Consider the following 21,705-nt stretch of genomic DNA (forward strand, 5'->3'; position numbering starts at 1 on the left):
TCTCCCTCCCTTTCAACACTGAAATATTTTAAGCATCTCCCAGACATGTTATTTTATCAAGTTTTCAGTATATTAAAAAAAAAAAATACCATTTTTACTTCAGAAAGTTCAGTCAGTATTACCAAATAGCAAATTGACTTTTAGATTTCCTGATTGTTTCATTTAAAAATTGTCTTAAACAGTTTGTTCAATTTATGATCCAGACAAGGCATACACATTATATTGATTGATATATCTCTTAAAAATCTTTTTATTTTGAAATAATTTTAGACATAGAGGAAAGAATAATATAGAGAGTTCCTATATATCCTTCACCCAACTTCCCCAACCCCCAGGCTGTGGACTGGTACCGGTCTGTGGCCAGTTAGGAACCGGGCTCACAGAAAGAGGTGAGCGGCAGGTGAGCAAGCGAAGCTTCATCTGTATCTGCAGCCGCTCCCCAGCTCTGGCATCACTGCCTCAGCTCCACCTCAGATCGTCAGGCATTAGATTCTCGTAGGAGCTCCGGTCCCTTGTGCCAAAAAGTTGGGGATCACTGTGTAAGTAAGCCATTATCATCGTGATTTATTTTGTTGCTCAGACTGCCCCAGATTCAGACATTGGAATCTCCTTCAGATTGATTCCTGTGTTGTTTCAACATGCCCCATCATTTTTTGAGCACTTACTTACTTTCTAGGATCAAAGTTGTCCTCCACTCATCTTTTTTTTTTTTTACCCCAGTCCTGGAATCAACCATTTCTTTAAAAACCCCTTTTATTTAAGAAGAATATTTAGAAACCGAGGTTCGAATGACAGATGTCCTCATTATACCGGAGTGTCATTACTTCTAGACCTTTGTCAGGGGACAGAGCTTAGAAATACATGTATTCATATACTGATACATACATACACATATTTATATTTCTATGTCCAACTATGTGAGAGTGTGTGTGTGTACATATATATTAAGGAAGTTAGGGAAGACTAGAATGAACTCCGGAATCAGTATGAATTCATGAATTCACACTAACTGTCCTTAACTTTCTTAATTGTTATTCGATCCACAAGTTCTCCCTCCTTTTTCCCCCTTAAAATTTATTTGTTAAATAAATTAGGTCTTTGTTCTTTACAGTTTTTCACATTCTGGGTTTGCTTGTTGTGTTTTTGTAATGTCATTTGTTTCTCTGCTGACTCTCTTTCTAGTAAACTGGTAGATAGATAAGATGCATGATCAAATTCAGGTTTAATTTTTGGCAAGATTTACATTATAGGTCGTTTGTACTTCCAATAGAAGATACAGAATATTTGATAATTCCCATTTTTGTGATGTTACTTGCCATTGATAACCGTTTGCAAAATGGTGATAATTTAATCTCCTCATTCCTTCTTCATTTATAGCTGAATACTTTTATAGAGAAATAATTACTTTTCGTCATCTAGTTACCTTGGAGTACTGGTCATACAGGAAGGACACACTAAGAATTCACCAAAAGTAGTTGTATTGGTTTTCTATTGCTGCTGTAACAAAGTACCATGACCGTGGTGGCTTAACAACAATTTTTTTTATAGTTCTGGAAATCAGAAGTCTAAAAAGGGTCTTATTGTTATTATTTCGATGTGTTCTCCCATAGCCTTGACAACATTTTGTTTGAACATTTAGAAAACAATCAGCATATTATACAGTATCCTGGTTTGCTTTAACTCATAATTGTGCATTTTTTCATGTCATAATCTTTTTTTAATTTTCTATTGTTGAATATTTAGTTTCTTTCTGGTTTTTCAGAATTAAAAATAATGTTGTGATAAATATCTGTGTAAATTCAAATTTTAGCTTATTCTTAAAGTTGGTTTTCATAAGACTTTAAATGAGAAGGAAGTACACATTCGTTAAATTAAATTCATCTACGAGCTTGCTGTCATACAGCAGTAAGGTAAACCGGTGAGAGATTAGTACCTTAAAATTTTCGTCAAGTAAATTTCGTTTTTTTTATTTTTCTTCTAGGACCTTAGAAACGAAGTTGAGAAATTACGCAACGAAGTGAATGAAAGAGAGAAAGCAGTGGAGAATCGTTACAAGGGTCTGTTGAGTGAAAGCTGTCAAAAATTGCACAGGCAAGGGCAGGTGATCAGACGTCTAGCAGAAAGCACCAGCCAAAAGGACCAGGACTTGTTGCTTCAGGTACCAAAATGTTTTTTCCTTTGTATTTAAATCTTTTGACTCAACATAGTTTTTTTTTTTGTTTTTAACTCTTTCGAAGGAACACTGATGTAAAAAATAAGGATGGCAAAAATGATTATCGTCTTAACTGGCATCTATCAGAGCACTTCAGGGCTTTCCCTGTGTCATTTGGGCCTCAGCCCCCAGGATGGCGTGAGTTTGGAGGAATAGAAGCTCAGCAGAGGGAAGGAACCTATCCTGGGTCACATGACTAGAAATGGCAGGTCCCTTTCAGGCCCTGACTTGTTTTGCTCTCGAGTCATGTCATCTCGCTTCGCTGGGGTCCCTCTGCCGTCAGTACGTGCCGTTCCTTCCTTTTGCCCTGCCCTTTCACGTCACTGTACTTTTCCGCTCACTCATCCTTTTTGTTTTGGAATATCTTCTCGTGAGATCGTGTGGTGAATTTTTGATTCAGCTCAGACTTACAGGTAGCTGTAATGGATTCAACATGCGTATTTAACTCTGCTTCCTTCTGAGTCCTCATTAACATGCAGTGAAGGGGTAAAAGGATACAAACCCACAGGACTAGGAATGGGGTTGGTACCACAGTAGGTTGCTGTTTGTATGATAAGTGGATGGGCAAGTGGAAACTACACAGGATTCCACTTTCTGCACATTCTGGCTCATGCCTTTGGGATGAAAAGCTAACAAGGAGCAAGCCGATTTATCCTGCAGGATCCAGAATGCTCGGCAGGCAGTGGAGGTGTCTGCTGCCTTTGTCAACAGGAGATTCGGCCGGATGCTGGGCAATTAGGGGGCCTTTTTCTCTTCACTAGCAGGAAACGGGAGCTTTACTCTCTGGTGACCTTAAATCAGAGAAGCTCTGGCCTGGGGATCATCAGGTGCATCTGAAAGCAGGAGTGGATCTTTTCAGTGAAAACGAGGAGGAAAACGTGTGCGCATGCAGCCGTGGGATTCCTCCAAGAAAAGACTGAAAGATGCTGACAGTTGGGGGCCCTTTAACGAAACAGCTGAGTCCCCACCTGGCCATCTCACAGTGAGGCTGCCGCTGATAGGCCCTCTCCACACTCACAGAGCTCTGGGCGCTTTTATACTCTTAAAAGTAGTGGCATGCCTTGGGTTCCCGAAACAGGAGAAAAGTGTCTAAGAGGAAATATAGAGGCCAAAGCAGACAGAGCAAAGTCACACAAGAGGTAATAGAAACAGTGGAGGATGGGAAGGAAACTACACAGCTTTTCAACAAATTCAACACTAACAACTTTAGATGAGAAATAAGGTCAGGATCTGATAAAAAGATGTTTGGAAAAGAAGAATGACCTATTGGAAATTGGAAGTATGATTATAGATTTAAAAGAGTTAGACGAGTTGGACGGTAAATTTGAGTAAAGCTTCCAGAAAATAGAATTAAACAAGCAAAAAGATGGGAAAATGGGAGAGAAACGAAGAAATTCGAGGCTTGATTGGAGAGCTCCAATATATGACTGACAGGAGTTCCAGAAAGATAGAAGAGACAAAGCATAGGGAAGGAAATTTTCAAAGTAATAGAAAATTTCCCCATTAGAAGGATAGATAACTCTGCATTGAATGGGCCTGCTCTGTGCCTAGCACAATGAGCGAAAAAAGACCTATAGTCCCATGCATGTCTTTATGAAATTTCAGAACACGGGCAAGGAGAAGATCTGAAAGACTTCGAGAGAGAGGAGAATATGGGTGCACATACAAAGGGCTGTATTTGCATCATTGTGAAGGAGCCTTTCATATGTGATCAGACCCCAAAGTGGTCTCTGCAGTCTTTCCTTTTTCTTCCTGCGAGTCAGATCTCCTCAGAGAGATGGGTGGTTCAAGTTTTGTCAAATCTGTAATGTTTCAGGAGAGACTGAATTTTGTTGGGTTGTGATAGACAATCTCTCCAATCACTGCAATAACCTTGTAGGACGGGAAACAGATCCAGGGGTGACACCCTGGCCAAGGGAGCTCAGGACTGGGGCCTAACCCCAAGCGGCCAGAACCTGAGCTTGCTTCGTCACACCCACGGGGGAGCTGTCATGGCGGCGGCGAGAAGGAAGGTTTGCGTGCGGGCATGCTGCTTTCCTCGCTGTGGTAACGCGTAGATGGAGTGCATTACAGTTTTTTAATTGCCTAATTTCTTGGCGTGATGGAAAGAAAATACTTAGAGGACATATGGATATTGCGAAGAAAAAAATAAAATATATTCCCTTATAGAGTGAGAAAAATCTCTTAATATTTTTTTCTTGATAGAAACTTCCTATGATTTATTTATTTTTTCGTTAGAAATTCAGTGAAAAAGATTCAGAAGCAATACAGCAGCAGAATCGTTCTTTAATGACTGCGGAGGATCTCAAGTTCAGGAGTGAAGACTTAATAACGGAAAAGTGCTCTGCTCAACAGTCACCAGGCAGCAAAAGCATCTTCTCCGAGGTAAGCGTGACTGAAATTGGACGTTCGCATGCGAATTCGTATTCTTTTCTGACAGATATTTGGTAATTCCTTTGATCTAGAGATCCTCAGATGCCATTGTGCTGATAATTGAGCTTACAGCAGGTGAGAGGTGGGGGTCTTCGTCTGTGCTCCTTACAGATTAGTGTCCCACAGCTGAGCTCTGGTGTTTGCACTCACTGCACAGCAGACTGAGAAACCACAGCTCGTTAAGAGGCGAGCCTCATATTTGCTCTCCCAGGGTTCACCTCTTAAGAACTGCGTAATCTCGTGTTAAGAAAACTTTTCTGTTCAAATGCACGGAAAAAAGGGCACAGCAGGCGCTTCCTGGTCTGGCCCCAAGTTCTCTTTCCCCTCTTATTTTCTTTGGTGCCCCATCATCGCTGACAGCAGCTCACTTCTGTGGACTCCTGCCAATGTCACATTTATTTATGCCTTTCTGTGCCTTTGCACATGCTGTTCCATCGGCCTGGAATACCTTTTCCTTCCTTGTTTACCTGGTGACTCCTGAACCTCCCTACATGCCACTCGAGTGTCACCTCCTCTGTGGCACCTTCCCTGAACCCACTTAGTGACAACTCTTCCTCTCTGGTGCACAGCACTTTGTGTGCCTGTCCATCGTAGCACTTCATCATAGTGTTGACGTTACGGGATCCACCTTTCTGCTTTCCCCTCACTCGAGGGCATCTCACATTTGAATCCCGGTGCCGAGCCCAGTGCGTGGCTCAGTAAACGTGTGTTGAGTGAATGAATGATCCTCTTAGTTTGTGAGAGATGTGTAGAGTTTGGGCAGCCAGATACGGGAAAGGAAAGGAATTCACTCTAGGCTAAGTTTTTTTTTTTTTTTATTTTAAAAACTTGTCCTTAATTAAGTTTATACATTCAGAAGACAGAGAACTCTTATGCAAATTAGTTCTCTGATGAGCAGCTCTGCTCACGACTTGTCTCGTGAAGGGTGATTCTCAGAATAATTAACCAGTGCAGCATGGGTACGGCCATTGGAACAGACTCAGGCGGTAGGGCTGGAGCAGGGCCCCGGAGGCCTGCTCTTATGCCAGGCACCAACCCTGTAGTGACTGGGTCCCGGAGAGGTCTCTCGGACTCTGCGGGGAGGGGCTGGCGTGGCTGGGCTGGTCCGGGTGGGTGGGTCAGGGGTTATTTTACAACTGGCGTAGAAGTAGTTCGGGATGTAGCACCAGTTCCAGCCATGCACTGTGCGTCACTCAGCGTCACTCAGTGTCACTCAGCGTCAGCCTTGGGCCGGGGGCTCCATTGGCTGAACACTGGAAGCTCTTTCTTAACTCCGCCCATTTGTGGGTCTTCGTTTTTCTGTGCCTCTGGAGTAAGATGTCAGCATAAGTGGGTGGAGCCCGGGGGCCAGGCCGGAAGTCAGGAGGCCTGGCTTCCTCTTTTGGCTCTGTCACTTCACCTGAGTGACCTAGGGCAACTCTGATGACTAACTGTCATAGGGCTGATATTTTGTGGTTCTAACTTACATATAGTTGTTTGACTGTGACCAAATGTAGTGGGGCGCTAAGATGCAGCCTGTAGTAGTAAGGCGCAGTCTGCTTAGGTAGACAGATCTTCACTCCTTTGAATACATTTAAACTTGACTATTTTGAGTCATGTTTTAGTCATGTAAAAAGTGTCTCAGTGTCGAACAGAATGTTTATAAATTTATTGAACAGGCCGAGTATTTCAAAATTGAATCTCACTGGCTTGACTGTCCTCACCACTTTTAGTTTGTGATGCTGGGCGGTGTCTGCGCTTTCATGTAACCACAAGCGTAAAGTCATTTCATGGGCATTTCGGTTATATTTAGATCCTGATGATGTTTAAATTACTGTGCAAAATATCTCTTAAGGGTCTTAATTCTGTTCTGCAAGGGTCTTAATTCTGTTCTGCAAGACTAATTGCAAATTGTGGATAAGGAATTATAAAATTATCATTTAAGAGTTGTAGATTTCTAGGTATCAGCTTAAGAAATCCAAACTGTTGCAGCCTACAGCCCCTGCCCCCGCCACACACCCGGAAGGGTATACTTTTCAGATTTTAATTCTTCTTCGTAGAAAACGTGGATTTTTCTCTACTATGCCCTTGGCCATTTTGTGTTGATTTAGGTTTTCTCCTCTGCCTGTTTCTACAGAGGACTTGAAGCTGTGATGATGTCTCCATTGACTCTGGGCTGTCTGTTTTCCTTCTAATCATTGTGTGAGCCTAAGAATTAATGCTGGATGATCAGGGAATTGAAGAACAGAGAATAAAACACTCTGACCATATTTACCTTGCCGCGGCCTGAGATTTCCAGCTTGGCTATTGACATGGTTAGGACATGGCTGCTGAATTTCCTCAGTATTAAAATAAATGTCTTTGTTGCAGAGCTGTGACACAGCTACGAAGACAGACACTGTCTATCTGCCAGGACACTAAATCGCCCTGATTATCAACAAGTGAGCCGTTAAATTTTCTCTTTACGAATCTGCTGCCTTTCCAGATTATGGTCAGCAGATTACATGCGTTTCCTTCAAGTCATTAAAGAAACTACGATAGAGTAGAAAATGCCTCTGTGACCTTGGGCGGGTCACTTCATCTCTCTGAAACTCATCTTCCCAATCTAGAAAATGGGAAATTACATGCTTATTTCCTGAGAGGATTAGAAATAGTGTATTTTAGTTAAGACCCTTTCGGTGGCAAGCTATAGAATCAAACATTGCATATTTGAGCAAAACAATAAGGGAAGGTCATGTTTATTGGGAACATGCTGGAGGCCGTCACTGATGCCAAGGGAGAGTTGAGTAGCCATTGGGGGAGTGAGGGCGGGAAGACCGCAGCAGCCATGTGGACAATAGAAGTTGATGACTCTGGGGCTCTGTCTTTGCCGTGACTCACACCCAGTGACTCCCGGACCTCTGATGTCTCATTCTGAATTTCTGAATCCCTGGAGAGAATTGTACTGGTTTAGTGTAGACACAGGGGCTGGCTAACAGGGGAGAGGGGTCTTCTAGGGACTCGCCCTTGTGTCTGAGGGACAGATCTCAGATGAAGCAGGGGAATGGTGGTGAACTGGGTGATTATTTGTGAGCTGTGGAAAACGAACTACAGAGCCGGACACACAGTAAATTTGTGGTGATCGTGAGTCTTCTGTGGCATGAGCAGCCTCCTGTCTGGGTTGTTTCTTGTCTGGAGGGGCAGAATGGAAGGCGGAGGATGAGGGCTGCAGGGTGGGGGTTTGGTCGCTCCCACTCAGAGGTGCTTCTCCTTATCTTGCCCTGGGCAGCCCGGCCCTCCGCCTCTGTGCCGAGGAGATCCACTGGTGTGTCAGCTCTGCTGAGGGAGCCAAATGACTTCATTCTAATGGGGCATGATTCAACGCAGGGGACTAGGTGATTGATGAAATGGACCCAAATGGCTCCGAAGAGTTCATTTATTTAACATGGGTGAACAATTTGCTTCTAGGAAGATGTTGACTCACTCTGACTTCCATTATGCAAAATATCCACAGGAATCTGTGCTCTTAAGATTCATATCGGTTCCTGTGTTCCCTCCTTCCCTATTTAATCATCAGGTCACCAAGTATTTGTGGCAACGTTCGACCTGTGCCAGGCACTGCCCATGAGGAGCCCCCAGTCCTGGAAATAGGTGGATGGGTCACCAGCCCCGGGGTGAGAGTGAACCAGGGTCACGGGGCGGGAAGAGCGCATCTCTGTCAGGGGAGGCTTCGGGGGGAGAGTTTGGCCTGAGCCAATTCCATAAGGTGCCTGGAGTGTGTCTGTGGAAGGGGTGGCTGATGGGTGTGATCTCTGAAGGGGAGTCCCACGGATGGGGAAGGGCAGGAGGGGGTCGGAGGGTGCGGGCTGAGGACAGCGGTGACCTGAGAAACCTGGTGAAGACTTGGACCGGCCGCCAGAAAGAAGAGCAGGGGGCACGGAGCCAGGAGCCCAGGCCTTGACGCCAACATCGCAGTGGGTGGTCCCCAGGGCTTGAGGCCCCGCCCGCAGCGACCCAGTTAGGGTGCGTGGTTCCCAGGGCCGGGATTGTTTCGTTGGGCACGTACGTTCCACGTACAAATTACGACTGTCAGCTGAACGGACTCCAATAAGTTACTTCTCCTCTCAGAAAATCAGTTTTCTTCATCTGAAAAGTGGGAAGGTTAATATACCTGCCTGGGTGGGTGTGATTAGAGATCATCTGTGCAAAGTACCTGGCATAGCACTGGAGCGTAGGAGTAATAGTTATGGCTGACATTTAGCGAGTGTTTACGCCATGCCAGGCATCCTTCCGAGAACTTTGTATAGATTAACTCTTTTAATCTCCTTAGCAACCCTATGCAATGTGTAGAATTATTACCTCCATTTATAGGTGAGGACATGGAACCACAGAGACGCTGAGTAACTTGTTCAACTTGTTCAGGGTCATGGTTGATAAGGTCACACACACACTAATCATCACTGCCACTCATGCTAGGTGCTCGAGAAACGGTAAGTTTTTTTATTTTCTATGTCACCGTTGGCCGGCTTTTATGTGGCTGACGGTGATGACGTTACCTCTTTTTTAAAGCACCCAGTGCTTTGTATCTTTTATGGGGCATTGGCAGGTGGACCTGGAGCCCAGCTGCCTGAGTCCACACCCTGCCTCCCACTCTGACCTTGGGCACGCACTTGGCCCTCTGTGCCATTTGGGGAGAGTGGGAACACCTGAGCTCATCGGGTTGTTGTGGGAATTAAAGGAGAAAATGCCCGGAAGGCACTGAGCACAGGACAGTGGCTGACAAGCCGAGGACTCGATAGCCCTTTGCCCTGATACCTGCGGAATTCTTCCCCAGTCTGTTCTCTGGGACCCTCTGTTCGCGCATGGTGTTTAGAGGTGGGAGCCGGGAGGACCCCACATGACGCTGACACTGTGCACAAAAGGCATGCGGGAACTCCTTGTGCCAGTGACATGTGGCAGGATTTACAAAAAGGTCTGACATTTCTAGCTGCCTCGGTGACTGACTTATTATGACCAAACTGGTGGTTTAGCATTTATTTAAACCTTTAATTAGCAGGTGGTGCCTTTGCCTTGTTTTGTTCAGGACTAGAACATAGCCGTATTCTCTCACATCAGGGGTTCAGCTGTTTTTTGCCCTCGGCATCCCTTTGGTAGTCTGCTGAAACCAAGGACCTCTTGCCTGAAAAAAACCCTTAAATGCGTAGGATTATAAAGGAAACCAATTCTTTTGAAATTTAGGCATCGAAATATTAAAACATATACTAAAATGGTGCTTGTTTATTAATGCATTAAATAACACGATCGAGTGGTGAGCATAGTGACTACCGTAGTTTTGAAGTACTGATAAGAAGCATTTTGCGATATCCACAACATATACAAAGTACCTATTTCTTTCATTGACAGTTGCAGGAAAACATTACTACTGTGGTTTGTAGCAATAGCAGTATCCTGTCAAGTCATCATTAAGGGATGCTAAGTTTCAGTTAGAGGTTAGTGAAAATAAAGATGTAATTCCCCTCCCCCCTTTCGTGTTCATCCAGCCCCTGAGTTTTAATCAGGTTAAGAACTCCTGTCCTAGGTAGAATCTTAACTTCAGGAGAAAGCACAAGCCAGTGAGAAATGCAAGGGCGGCTTGCCGCCTCATTCTCTCCAGTAACCCAGGGTCTCTCTCCCAGCACTAAGAGAACATCTAGTCTGCGCTGGGCACTGTTCTTCAAATTTTCACCCACAGTTTTAGCATCCTTTTATGTTTCTTGGCTGATTTATTTATTATCATGATGGTAAATGGTGATTTTTTAAAGTTTATCATTTCTTCTACATTTATTAGGAATAAAGAAAATCCCTTCTTCCCACTTATTCATTGATTCATGTCAGCGTGGACTCATGAATTCTATTTTATTTAGTAGACGATAATCTGTTACTATCGTTATTTATTTTGCTGCTCACATTGTTCCAGATTTGGCCTTTTCAGACTGGCTCTTCTGTTCCTCTAACATATCCATCATCGTTTAAGCAGCTCCTTATTTTCTGTCACGAAAAATGCTGTAGACGTATCTTCCATTGTCCTTGGTTTTCTTGACCCAGTACTGGCACTGGCCATTTCTCTCAGGATCCATGGTTCCTTATACTACACAATTTAAATTTTATCTGCTCCATGACGCCGTGAGGTGGTGGTTATTGTCCACCATTTTACAGGTAGGAGTTCCAAGGCTTCAGTAAGTAACTTCCTGAGATCCCAGAACTGGTGAGTGGCAGGGCCAAAATTTGAACTTTAACAAAAATATCACATTTGTGAATGCTGATTCACAACATTACACCCCCACTTCATAAATAAGGAGACTAAACCTTGTAGAGGTTTGTTAAGCTAGTTACTTACCTAGGCCGCCCAGCTTCTACCTCCCATCTCTGTCGTCACTGTTAGGGATGCCGGTAAAATGTGTCACCTCTTCTACTTTATGGAAGTCCCTCGCCCTTAATACTTGTCAGGTTTTGGTTTCTGAATTTCTTTTCTTTGGAACAAGAACAAGTGTGGAAGGGCATTCTTTGTGGTGTCGTGAAAACGTTGACCCGCTCTGAGGGGTGGCTGTTTCACGCAGGGCGGGTGGGGTTCACTGTGATGAATTCTTCCGTAGCAGCTACTTCGGGTTAGAAGCACAGCGTTCAGCTTTATTCTGAGGTAAGCGATGGTCATTCCCCGCTCCTCCTGCAGGTGGTGCTCTCTGACTGTGGCCTGATCCAGAGCCTGGCACAGGGGATCTGTCACCTTCATCTGGATTTAGAAACCAGAACTATCCACATATGTTTGCATAATGTAAGGATGTGCTCTTTCAAAATTCTTCCCCTAATGTCAGATGCTCGTTGTCATTTCCAGGAAAAGCAACAATTAGAATATGAAGAACTGATTCAGGTGTTAAAGAAAGAGCAGGACATCTATGCCCACCTGGTAAAATCTCTGCAGGACTCGGACAGGTAAGGGCTTCTGGTCAGACGTCACACGCGTGTGAATGTGACCACACACGCACATGCACACACACGTATTTTGAATAAATGCTTGTAGTTTCTGAGGCTGCGAAGCCCTATAAGTTTGTTTAGGAAGCTTAAAGTGCTTGGATGGTGATCGCCTAATTTAAATCACATATACCTATTTTCTGTCAAGAATTGTCTACTTTTGGCAACAAACTTAGGGTAAAAATATAATAATCACTCAGGTTTTTATAATACTTTATATATAGACTTAGAAAGTGCTTCTACGTATTATCTCAAATGAGCCTCACAGCTGTTCAGTGAGGTAAATAATAATGTTATTCCTATTTTTCATAAAAAGAAGTTAAGTGATTCATCCAAAGTCACACAGGTGGTGCGTGACAGAATCCTGGGACTCAAACAAGTCTCCATGTCTTGGAGTGAGTTATGTCTCTGCAGAATTGCTGAAGTAATTTGGTGCCCGTGAGATGTGGTGAGGAGAGTTGGTTACAGGCTGGTGGTCTTGTTCTAGCCCGGGCTCTGTGTCCACGGACGAGTGGCCCTCTCTGGGCCTCTGTTGGTCCCTCTGTAAATATAGGTTGGCCTCAGCGATGTCTCCTATTAAGAAGTCATCTCTCTACACACTGGGATAGTTACAGGTGAACTGGTGACGTCTGGGGTTCATTTCAGAGCAGTGCAGAGCAGACGTGGGCAGGGAACGAGAATGGCCATGGCTCCTGGCGGTTGGGGCCGGGTGTGGGTAGAGGCGGGAGGGGCTCCTTCCAGCCCAGTTTGTCTTCCTTTATATGTGGCTTAAGTTTTCCATAATAAAAAGTTTTTTTTTAAAAAAATCACCCTTTATTTTAAAATAAATTTTAAAATAAATTATTTAAAAAAATCAGCTCCTTCTCATATGCCCTTCACTTTAGCCATAATGAAGCCTTCGTACGTCTCCCCGGGCCGTGTGCTCTCCTGTCTCTGCCCTCGCGTGGGTTCCCACACCCTGCTGTGTCCCCCACGAGTCCTTGAGCTTTCCTCTTGGGGGTTACCCTTGTCAGGAGGCCTGCGCGCACCCCCAGGAAAGTTGCCCCCTCTGTTTCTGCCCTCACAGCTGCCCTGGTGACCTTTGTGACCTGCCTCCTCGTCTGGGTCATGAGCTCCCTCAGCACAGGGTCCTGTCTTGCTTGTCTCCATCTCCCAGTGCCTGTCACAGGAGCCGGTATAGAGGAGGCACTTGGGAAATGTTCAATGTTCTGTAGATGAATACACCCCCCCACCCCAGCCTTCTAAGTTATGAGATAATTTTTCAGATTTTAAAACCTGAAATGGTTTAGGGAAAGTGAAAACAGGCTGATGAAATTCTGGGAGTAGCTTCACTCTCTGAAAGGGAGCATTTTCCAGAACCTTCAGTTGCCAGGCATTTTCACTTGGGGGAGTGGTTGAGTACTGTGGGAAGCTCAAAGAAGGGATGGGCGAAGGGAGTTGAAGTGTGCGGTTTCTCCCAGATTCGATTCTGAGAACTGAGCTGAGAGGCCCTGTGCGTGGACACATCGCTCTCCAGCCCCCTCAGCATCACGGATGGCTCTGGGTTTCATAGGCTCTTCCTTAATGTGTAGAAATGTGGGGTGGGCCCGAGGCGGGTCTGCCTGTGACTGACAAGGAGGCTTAAAAGGTTTCCTGTTCATCTTCACAGTCAAAATACATTTAGGGTGAGCTAGGCCTGGGTCCAGAGCCCAGCTCTGCCACTCGCAGCTCTGCGTCTTGGAGTAAATCACCTTTCACCTTGAGCCTCAGCATATGTGTCTGCGCAGTTAGATCGGCTGGCCTCCCTCCCTCTTCCCCTCCTTCCCCGCCTACCCACACTTGCGGACCCCCACGGCTCAGCTCTCCTTGGCCCCCGGGTCTGGGTCCTTACTGAGACACAGCCTGTCCTGAGAACTAGTACAGTTTGCACTTCCCCGGGACTTGGATTCTCACCCTCGGCACTGTTGGCGTTTGGGGCTGGATCACTTTGTTAGGAGGGGCTGCCCTGGCTTTCACCGCCACAGGCCAGTAGCGCCCTTGCCTGCCCCAGTTGTGAGAACCAGCAGTGTCTCCAGATACTGCCACATGTCCCCCAGGTGGCAAAACTGTCTCCAGATAAGAATCACTATTGTAACTCACAGGAATCAGAAATTTTGGCTTATAAATATTATCTTTTGTTTGGCAGTTGTTAGGATGTGTGGAAGGAAGGAAATGATGTTTTTTGAGCATCTGCTGTGCGTTAGGCACCGTGCCATGCTCTCTCCCACATAACATCGCATTTAATCCTCAGGACAGTCCTGAAGGAGAGCTGTGACCCCTGCTTTACGGAGGAGGAAACGGGAACTCGGGCAGTTTGACCGCCTGGCCTGCGGTCCCGGAGCCCCTCGTGGTGTGCTCCTTGGAGTTTGGGTCTCCGACTCCTCATTTCTGCCTCTTCCCCCACTGCGTTCCAGAAAGAGGAGTGCACAGGGCTCTCGCGTCTTTCTGAGCGAAGCATCTTTTGTTCCCCTAACTCCTCACACCTCGAAAAGATTCTGGAGTTGGGGCAGCATAGATGACAGACACGGGCGCAGCAGCTGTGTACTTTTCACCCTGTCAGAAAGCAGAAGGGGGAGTGAAGCAGTTAGCGTTCCCGGCCCTAATCGCAGGAGCTTCGCTGAAACAGTCTCTTTTTTTTCACCTGGTTGAATGTCTCTGTAGCACGACCGCATCCAAGCGAGTGCTGTGCTGTGACACCTCTGTAAGGTTTTCCATCAGCCTTACAAATGGATCATTATGATTGTCTTGAAATGGAAGTAGGTACAAGGCGCTAGTAGGGTTCCTTGCCTTGCAAGAAGGCTGCTTCGCAATGAGCCATCGTCGAGGCAGCAAGCACAGAAGATTAGACATAATGGTTTGTTTTTCTTCCAATATATGTTGATTTATGTGTGCAGTCCGATGGATGGAGCGGGAAGAAATTTCTGAAGGAGAAGTGGGGCTCGCCTCTCCAGCACATGTATCTAGAGCGATAGCTCCTATCCATGGTGGGGCTGTGGACCCCTTGTGAAAAATCTGTTGAAATCTTTCGGGCCCTCTCCCTAGAAAAAAGCCACATATTCATAAATTTCTGTAGACAGTTTCAAGGTGTTGATGGAGACTCTCAGAGAACCATAGGTGAGACGCTGGACAGGGAGTGATGTATTTCTTGGTGTCTCAAAAAGGAGGCTTTTGATTTGTTAGCGTGTTTTGGTAGTCTCGAAAAACGTTCATATGCTGTGAACCCAGTAATTGCACTGCTAAGAATTTGTCTTAAGAAACTACCCTGCGTCTGAAACAAGGCTTTAGACACCGAGTTCAGTGAAACGTTATTTATGTTATGCAGATGTCGACTGGGGCCTCTGCTCTCTGAGAGCTGGGTGTGGAGCGTGCACATCAGTAGCAGTTCAGAGCCCAATTAGGGGATCCTCCAGCCCAATTAGTAGCCACTAGCCATGTGACTATTTACATTTAAATTTTAAAAAAGTATCCGGTTCCTCCGTGTGTCAGTCACAGTTTAAATGCCCAGTGGGCACACTTGGCTCGTGGCCGTGGTATTAGCACAGACACAGAACATTTCCATCATTGGAAAAATTCTGTCGGACAGCCCTCCCCACGATGAAAGCGGATTCTGGGAGCTGTGTGTTTTCTTGGCCTCCTCCGAGTTCTGGCTTGTGCTCTGCAGCTCAGCACTGTATCACAGCGACTGCGATATGAAACGTGACACCCCCCAAAAGTAAGAGTGTGTTCTAGGATGTATTCGTGAGTGGCTGACCCATCCCAGTGGAGTTCTCTTGGCTCCAAAATTGGTCTTTCTCTCCCTCCTTTTATCGACTCATTCTTTCTTTTTTTCTCTTTTTTTCCTGCCCCTCACCTTTACCCTGGTACCACCTCTTTTTGGAGTGACACAACCGGTGTTCTCCCTTGTCTCCTCTTCTGAGCCCAGGGGTCAGGTGACACCCGAGCTCTAGAGAGCCACGCTTTCCGTACCCAAGCCTCACAAGGCATTTTCCAGAGAAGCATTCTGCAGAGTTAAACTATTTTTACCTAGTTCTGTGTACCAAAAACTTGGAAATGATCCCGATGTCCACTATAAGGGGGTGAGTTAAAGTAAATGGTGAGACATTTACCTGTTAATAGTATAGAGTCATAAAAAATGATGTTTGCAAATAATTCCCAAAAACGTAGGGAAGTCTTTAAGTGAAGATTGCGCAGGTTAGCATTGTACACCCAGAATTATTTCAACCTCGTAAAAACACTCAGGAAATACAATCTGCCATGTGTTAATTGATAGTGGGATCATGGTAATTTTTGTTTTCTTTATGTTTTTCTCTTATATTATAAATCTTCTATAATAAACACGTATTTACTTTTACAACTAGAGAAAAACACCAATGACATAAAAAGCGAAGGAAGGCTTGCTGTGTTTTGCATCTTAAAGCACAAATAGGTCTGTTTTAAAATTTCTGGTGTCTTGTTTTACCAAGTGTCAACAAACTGCAGGCTGAATTAAGCAACATTTTAGCCCTGCGGAAGCAGCTGGAGCGGGATGTGCTCTCCTACCGGAATTTGCAAAAGACGCTGGAGGAGCAGATCAGCGAAATTCGGAGGCGGGAAGGTACTCACTGTCTTATATGTATTTCCCGTTGGTTTTTCCACTTGGAGGGCCTTGACTGAACTTTAGGGGAGTCCTAAAACTCCAGTAGGAGATGACGCACCCACAGGATCTCATCTAGATCTCATCTGGGGATCCTTTTCTGTGGTGACTGTTCATGTTGGCTCTCCCAGACTGTATCTAGCTGGTTTGGGCCCTCATTGTAGAAGGCCCAGCAAACTGCATTAATTCTGCAGAGGGTCTGCTGCAGGATGCTGACCTGCTGCTGCCTGTACTGTGTTCTGCATCATTTGTTGCTTCTAGCTTCAGAGAGCCTTAGAAATAAATTCGCCATCCCCTTTCTCTGGGAAACAGCCCTCATTGCCCAAAATGTCTGGGCTCTGCCTACCACAGCGCCCCATGCCGGGAGCCCTGACCACAGACACGTGGGGGTGAGGTTGCCGTTTCATGGTAAAACGTCACTTGTCGCATTGCCACGACCGCGAGTGGATTCACTTAGGGAGGGCTGAGGGTCCCGTGGTCCTTGCCCTGCTGTTGCCATCACAGTGACATTTGGCCTTCGCCCGTCCTAGAACCTGAGCCCCTGAGCGTCTGGGTGGGAATCTTCTTCCTTTCTGTATCTCTAGCCTGGGGCATGGCACACGTGGTGAAAATCGGCCATAGCTTTGGTAGGTTTGACATTTGTCGAGCACCTACTGCGTACAAGGCACAGCGTCAGGCACTTGACCTCTCATCCCTGATCCTGATGGTCATCCCGTTAGGTAGAGTAGGTATTGACTTCACTTTACACCAGAAGAAACTGAGGTTCAGGGGCAGGGGTTGGTTTACCCAGATGTGAGCCAGGACATCATCCTTCACAGTGTAGCTCTTTTCAGTGTGTTAGGTGTATCTGCTCTTTCCCATGTGTGTTAAACGAGATCACATCAATAAGTAGCCTGCCCCTCCTCTGTGCTTTTCTTCCCTATTAGGATGTGACCTTTGTGGCAGAGGAGGCAGACCCTTATGTAGGTGACCATATTCTCTTAACTCAGATCTAGCACGCAGTTCCTGTGCTTGGCGTGCTCGCTGCCATGGAGGACTGGGAGGCCAGTAAGAAATACATCAGGCACTTATTTTCCTTGAGTTCTGCCCTGGAGGGTTACATCTGATTTCCCTGTATTCTCACCTAAACAGAATCACTCCCTCATTTAGACTGAAATCACCGCTCGCTTGTGCCACGCAGAATGGTCTCCAGGCACAACACTTGATGTGCTAATTATAATTCAGAATTGGCTACAGCAAAAGCTTATACAGCCCATGATGAATCCATACTTTGAGATACTAGCCTGAAGAGAAAGAAGGGAAAATTACTTTTGGTCCAAAGCTTAAACTATGTGTACTTATGCCCCCGCCCAGGCCCCCGCCCCTACCCAATTCAAACTGCCTGAAATGGATTGCAACCGGGATTGGTCTTGGATGGATCTATTTCTGATGTTCTTTTTTCTCCTTCCCCCACTTTTTTTTTTTCTGGCAGAAGAACCATTTTCATTTTATAGTGATCAAACATCTTATCTGAGTATTTGCCTTGAAGAGCATAATCGGTTTCAAGTGGAGCATTTTTCTCAAGAAGAACTTAAGAAAAAGGTACTGACCTATTAGTTTCAGCGGTTTGTTGGTTATTTGTTTTCTCTTGGGTTCCCGATCGGAAGTGTAAGATTCTGAAAGCCCTTCCCTCTCCTTTCTTCCCTGTCCTCCCTGCCCGTCTTTGCTCTGTCTACATATGTTACCTGGGGTGGCCTCCCCACGTCTGACAGACTCCTCCTCAGGCTGGAGGAGCCAGCCCAGGCTCCACCTTCCCTAGGAAACGCTCACCAGCCCTTTCATGTAGAGTTAGCCGCCTTTCTCTGAGCTCATTCGCCTCCCTTCTCGTACCTAATCCCATCGATTCTCTGCTCACGTGGACCTGTCATTATCTGGCTGTTTGTCTGTATCCTCTGCCAGGCCGTGGACATCTTGTATCTTATTTATTTCTGATTTTCCAGTACCTGGCACACGTAGTGGAAGTTAATAGATACTTTTTGAAAGAATAAAGATCCAGGTTTGATCAATAAATCTTTTTAAAACTGGAAAGGCTTTTCAATTGTTGTTCGTTGGTCTAGTTAGAATGGCTTAGTATTTCAGTGTTCTAAGAGCCATTGGTAAGACTAGGAAGCCTGAGCTTGGAGGAGACTGTTTTATTGTAAAATTATCACACACATGTGACAGATTCAGTTTTTGTCTTGGAATAATTTACATTCTGATGGAGTGGACAGAGATGTAAATAAGGAATTATAGCTCGGAGTGCAAGGGTTGCTGGAATAGGCAGTTGTGCAAGATGTAGAGGCAGCAGAGGTTAACTGTTGGGAGTTGTGGAGTGCTCACTTGATTGGAGGAAGCTTCTCAGCAGAAGTTAGCACTGAAGTGGGTTTTGAAGGGTGGATAGGAGTTTGTTTGGGTAGAGGACTTTCTCAGCAGAGAACAAGAAAATAGCAGGTATAAAGTACAGAAGTAACAGAGTTTTGCTGTTTTGAGAGGAGTAAAGCAAGGAGCATTGAGGCACTCGTTAATTTTTGAAGATAAGGGAAGTGGGGACGGTAATAGCTGCTGCTCGTACCTGCCATGGCCAAGTTAAGGGCAGGGCGTCGTCCCTGGTTGTCACTTAGTAAGGGTTTATGGAACCAGAATGTTTTCTTCTTCCCATGATCACCTTGAGGGTTGGGTCCAGTTCGTATTCATGTTTTGCTGTATCGGTCATCTGCTATGTATAGTCAGGATAGGATTGCCTGCTTTATTTGAGAGGCTCACGATTATCCCATTAAGAAGTCCTTGGGAAATCACTCGCCATTGTGATTTGAAACCCACAGGGAGTGAAGGTTGGGGTGTCAGCTCAATCGCTTATGTACCTGGCCTGGCAAGGCCTGTGCCTGAAGTAGGAGAACTGGGCTGGCAATCCCCGGACTCAGCTCCGGGCCTGGCTCTACCTCTCGGGAGGCAGCTGCCCTTCCCCACACGACTAGGCACTTCGGCCATTGTTATATGTCATTTAATTCTCCAGACACCCCCAGCTGTGGGACCTTGGGCAGTGAACTTCTTTGTTTCTCAGGTTCTTCACTGTAAAACGGGGATAGTCATACGAGCCCATCTACCGCCTCAGGATTTTTGTAAGGAATGAGCGAGTAAAGCTTACGGGAGGATTTTAGTAGCTGTACATTGCTTCGTCATTGAACACTGTTATTACTGACATTGCTAAGATAGGCGTACAAAGAAGGTGGATGCTGTGAAATAAGGCTCCGACACAGTCTCAGAAACTCAAGTCTCAGGAGTTTCCTCCCGAGGGTCTCAAGTACAAGGTGGAGGGACTTCAGTGCTCTGTGGCCATGGTCACGTTCAGTTCTCTCAGTAACCATGCCGCAGATGAGGAAATGGAGGCTTAGGTCAGGCAGCTTGCCCAGGATCTCTTTGCCTTGAAGGGGTGACTCTGGGGTTAGAATCTAGGCATGTTAATGTTTTTTTTTTTTTTGATCTTCACTGTACCTAGAGTAGCCTGAAGACCAGAATCAGGCCACCCGATTCTTCATAACTGTCACGCTGACAGCCCTGCTCAGTAGGAAGGTCTGGGCCCCGTGACGAGGCCCTGGGAAGCTGAACCCCGCTCGTGGGTATCTAGTCCTCTCTCTGATCTCATTTCCTAGGTCAGTGACCTTTTACAGCTGGTGAAGGAACTGCATACAGACAACCAGCACCTGAAGAAAGCCATTTTTGATCTCTCCTGCATGGGTTTCCAGGGGAATGACAGACTTGAATCAGTAGAAGAAACGGAGGTAAGAAGAAACATTCTTGCTGTCATATGCTAATTCCAAAAAAATAAATAAATAAGTAACAGCCCTCAAAATTTCTCAAGACTGCATCTGTCCTGGGCAGTCTCTATTGAAATTGCCTTTGCTGTGATAGGGGTTTTGAGGGCCCTTTGGGATTAAAGTGGCCCCTTTGAGTTTCTCAAGTTGGGGTCACGTCTGCATGGACACGGTCAGTAGTGTTGTGGCCCTGGGGTCTGTGCTGCAGGTGGCACATCTGGATGACTGGTGTGGTTTCGGGGATGTGGCACATCTGGATGATTGGTGTGGTCTCGGGGATCTGGAGAGTTGCCAAATCACCAAGTAATTGGGGTAGTGTAGATGGAGCATTAATGAATTCATTAACATTGAAAACCAGGTAAACACATTTCTCATTTACTTTTTTTGTTAATCCTCCAAATTTTGCGCATCTTCTCACTCTCACGGCACCCGGACTTCAGGACTTGACCGGATGTGTGTCATTCCTACCCACAGCCACCCGGGCTCTCCTGCACTCTGCCATGTGCAGAGGACAGGCCCGGAAAGAAACAGTGCCTTCAGCCCACAAGCCCAGGTTCCTGACCGAGGCCGTTTTCTGCTGGTGGCATCTGAAAGCTCGGCAGGGCCATGAAAGGTTACGTCACGGCGCCTCTCTCTGTGATGTGGCTCGTGGGCCTGTGCGCTGAGGCGGGGGGCCCCTGTCTGTTAGTGCCGCCTGGGGAGGCGACGGAGGCCCCGTTCTCCCTGGCGGCTCCTGGGTGTCTGCTCGTCTTTGGGAGGCATTTCTCCGATTTTCTCTGTTCTTGGCCCGTGCCGTACATTTGGAGGACCCTGACGTCGTGACAGTGAAGAAGAGTTTCTCGTTTTCTCCCTTCAGCTTCTAACGTGGCCTAACTCTCCCCCAGCAGGCGCCTTGCCCCTCGCGTCTGTTAACCTTTTTCAGGACAGTGGAACTGTTCTCACCACGAAACGCAGTAAGGCCTTTTTGTTTTGGGGTCCCCTGGAACCTTCTTGGTTAGAGTTGTCTTGAACTCAGCCTGGCCTGCTGGGAAAATGGAAGTCTCATTGCCACATCGTGTCTGGGGAAAGATTTGTCAGCCTTCCGCTGTCTCCTCCCACTTTCAAAGTGGGAGATGCTCAAAGGTATTTATGCTGCGCTCCAGCCATCTGCTGTCTTTGAGAGACGGAATATTATTGATCTCAGCCTCCAGGGCTCCAGATAATTTTGAAAACCAAGAATATCTGCAGTCCATTTAGGGAGAAACAAGTCTCTTGGTTTCTTTTCTCTAAGGCAGCATTTTTAATAAGCAGCTCATTTTTCACCTACTTCATTTGAGTCGTAAATGGCGAGTTTGTTTGTTCATTTGCCCTTTGAAAAAAAATCTGTTCAATGTCCCATTATGTCCTTTGGAGAACAGAGGCCTTTTCCTCTTCCCACTCTGAGATCTTAATATCAGCCGATTCAGATTGAGTCATTTGTCAGACTGCGCTTCAATGCGACGTTCCCTGTGAATGGCCTTGTCCTTTGTAGCACAGGTCCCCCATCTTCCCCCAGAATGGGACAGTACGATCCGATCTGCCTGGGAAGGGTGATGCTCCCACAGTAACCTTGAGCTGAGGGAGGGGCGGTCGTT

General features: G+C 46.0%; 1 protein-coding gene across 7 annotated transcripts in view; it reads left to right on the forward strand.

Annotated features, from left to right (window-relative positions):
- CDK5RAP2 (CDK5 regulatory subunit associated protein 2) overlaps window positions 1–21,705 on the forward strand; it is a 157,747-nt gene that overhangs the window by 65,912 nt on the left and 70,130 nt on the right. For all 7 annotated transcript variants that reach the window (XM_025050458.1, XM_025050456.1, XM_025050457.1 and 4 more), the window contains 6 exons: window positions 1,982–2,158; window positions 4,451–4,597; window positions 11,475–11,572; window positions 16,093–16,223; window positions 17,734–17,843; window positions 19,931–20,059. In XM_025050458.1, the coding sequence (XP_024906226.1) occupies window positions 1,982–2,158; window positions 4,451–4,597; window positions 11,475–11,572; window positions 16,093–16,223; window positions 17,734–17,843; window positions 19,931–20,059 (792 nt within the window). The remainder of the gene's footprint in view (window positions 1–1,981; window positions 2,159–4,450; window positions 4,598–11,474; window positions 11,573–16,092; window positions 16,224–17,733; window positions 17,844–19,930; window positions 20,060–21,705) is intronic.

The sequence above is a fragment of the Pteropus alecto genome, unplaced genomic scaffold (genome assembly GCF_000325575.1).
Source record: "Pteropus alecto unplaced genomic scaffold, ASM32557v1 scaffold226, whole genome shotgun sequence".
NCBI classification, from domain to species: Eukaryota; Metazoa; Chordata; class Mammalia; order Chiroptera; family Pteropodidae; genus Pteropus; species Pteropus alecto.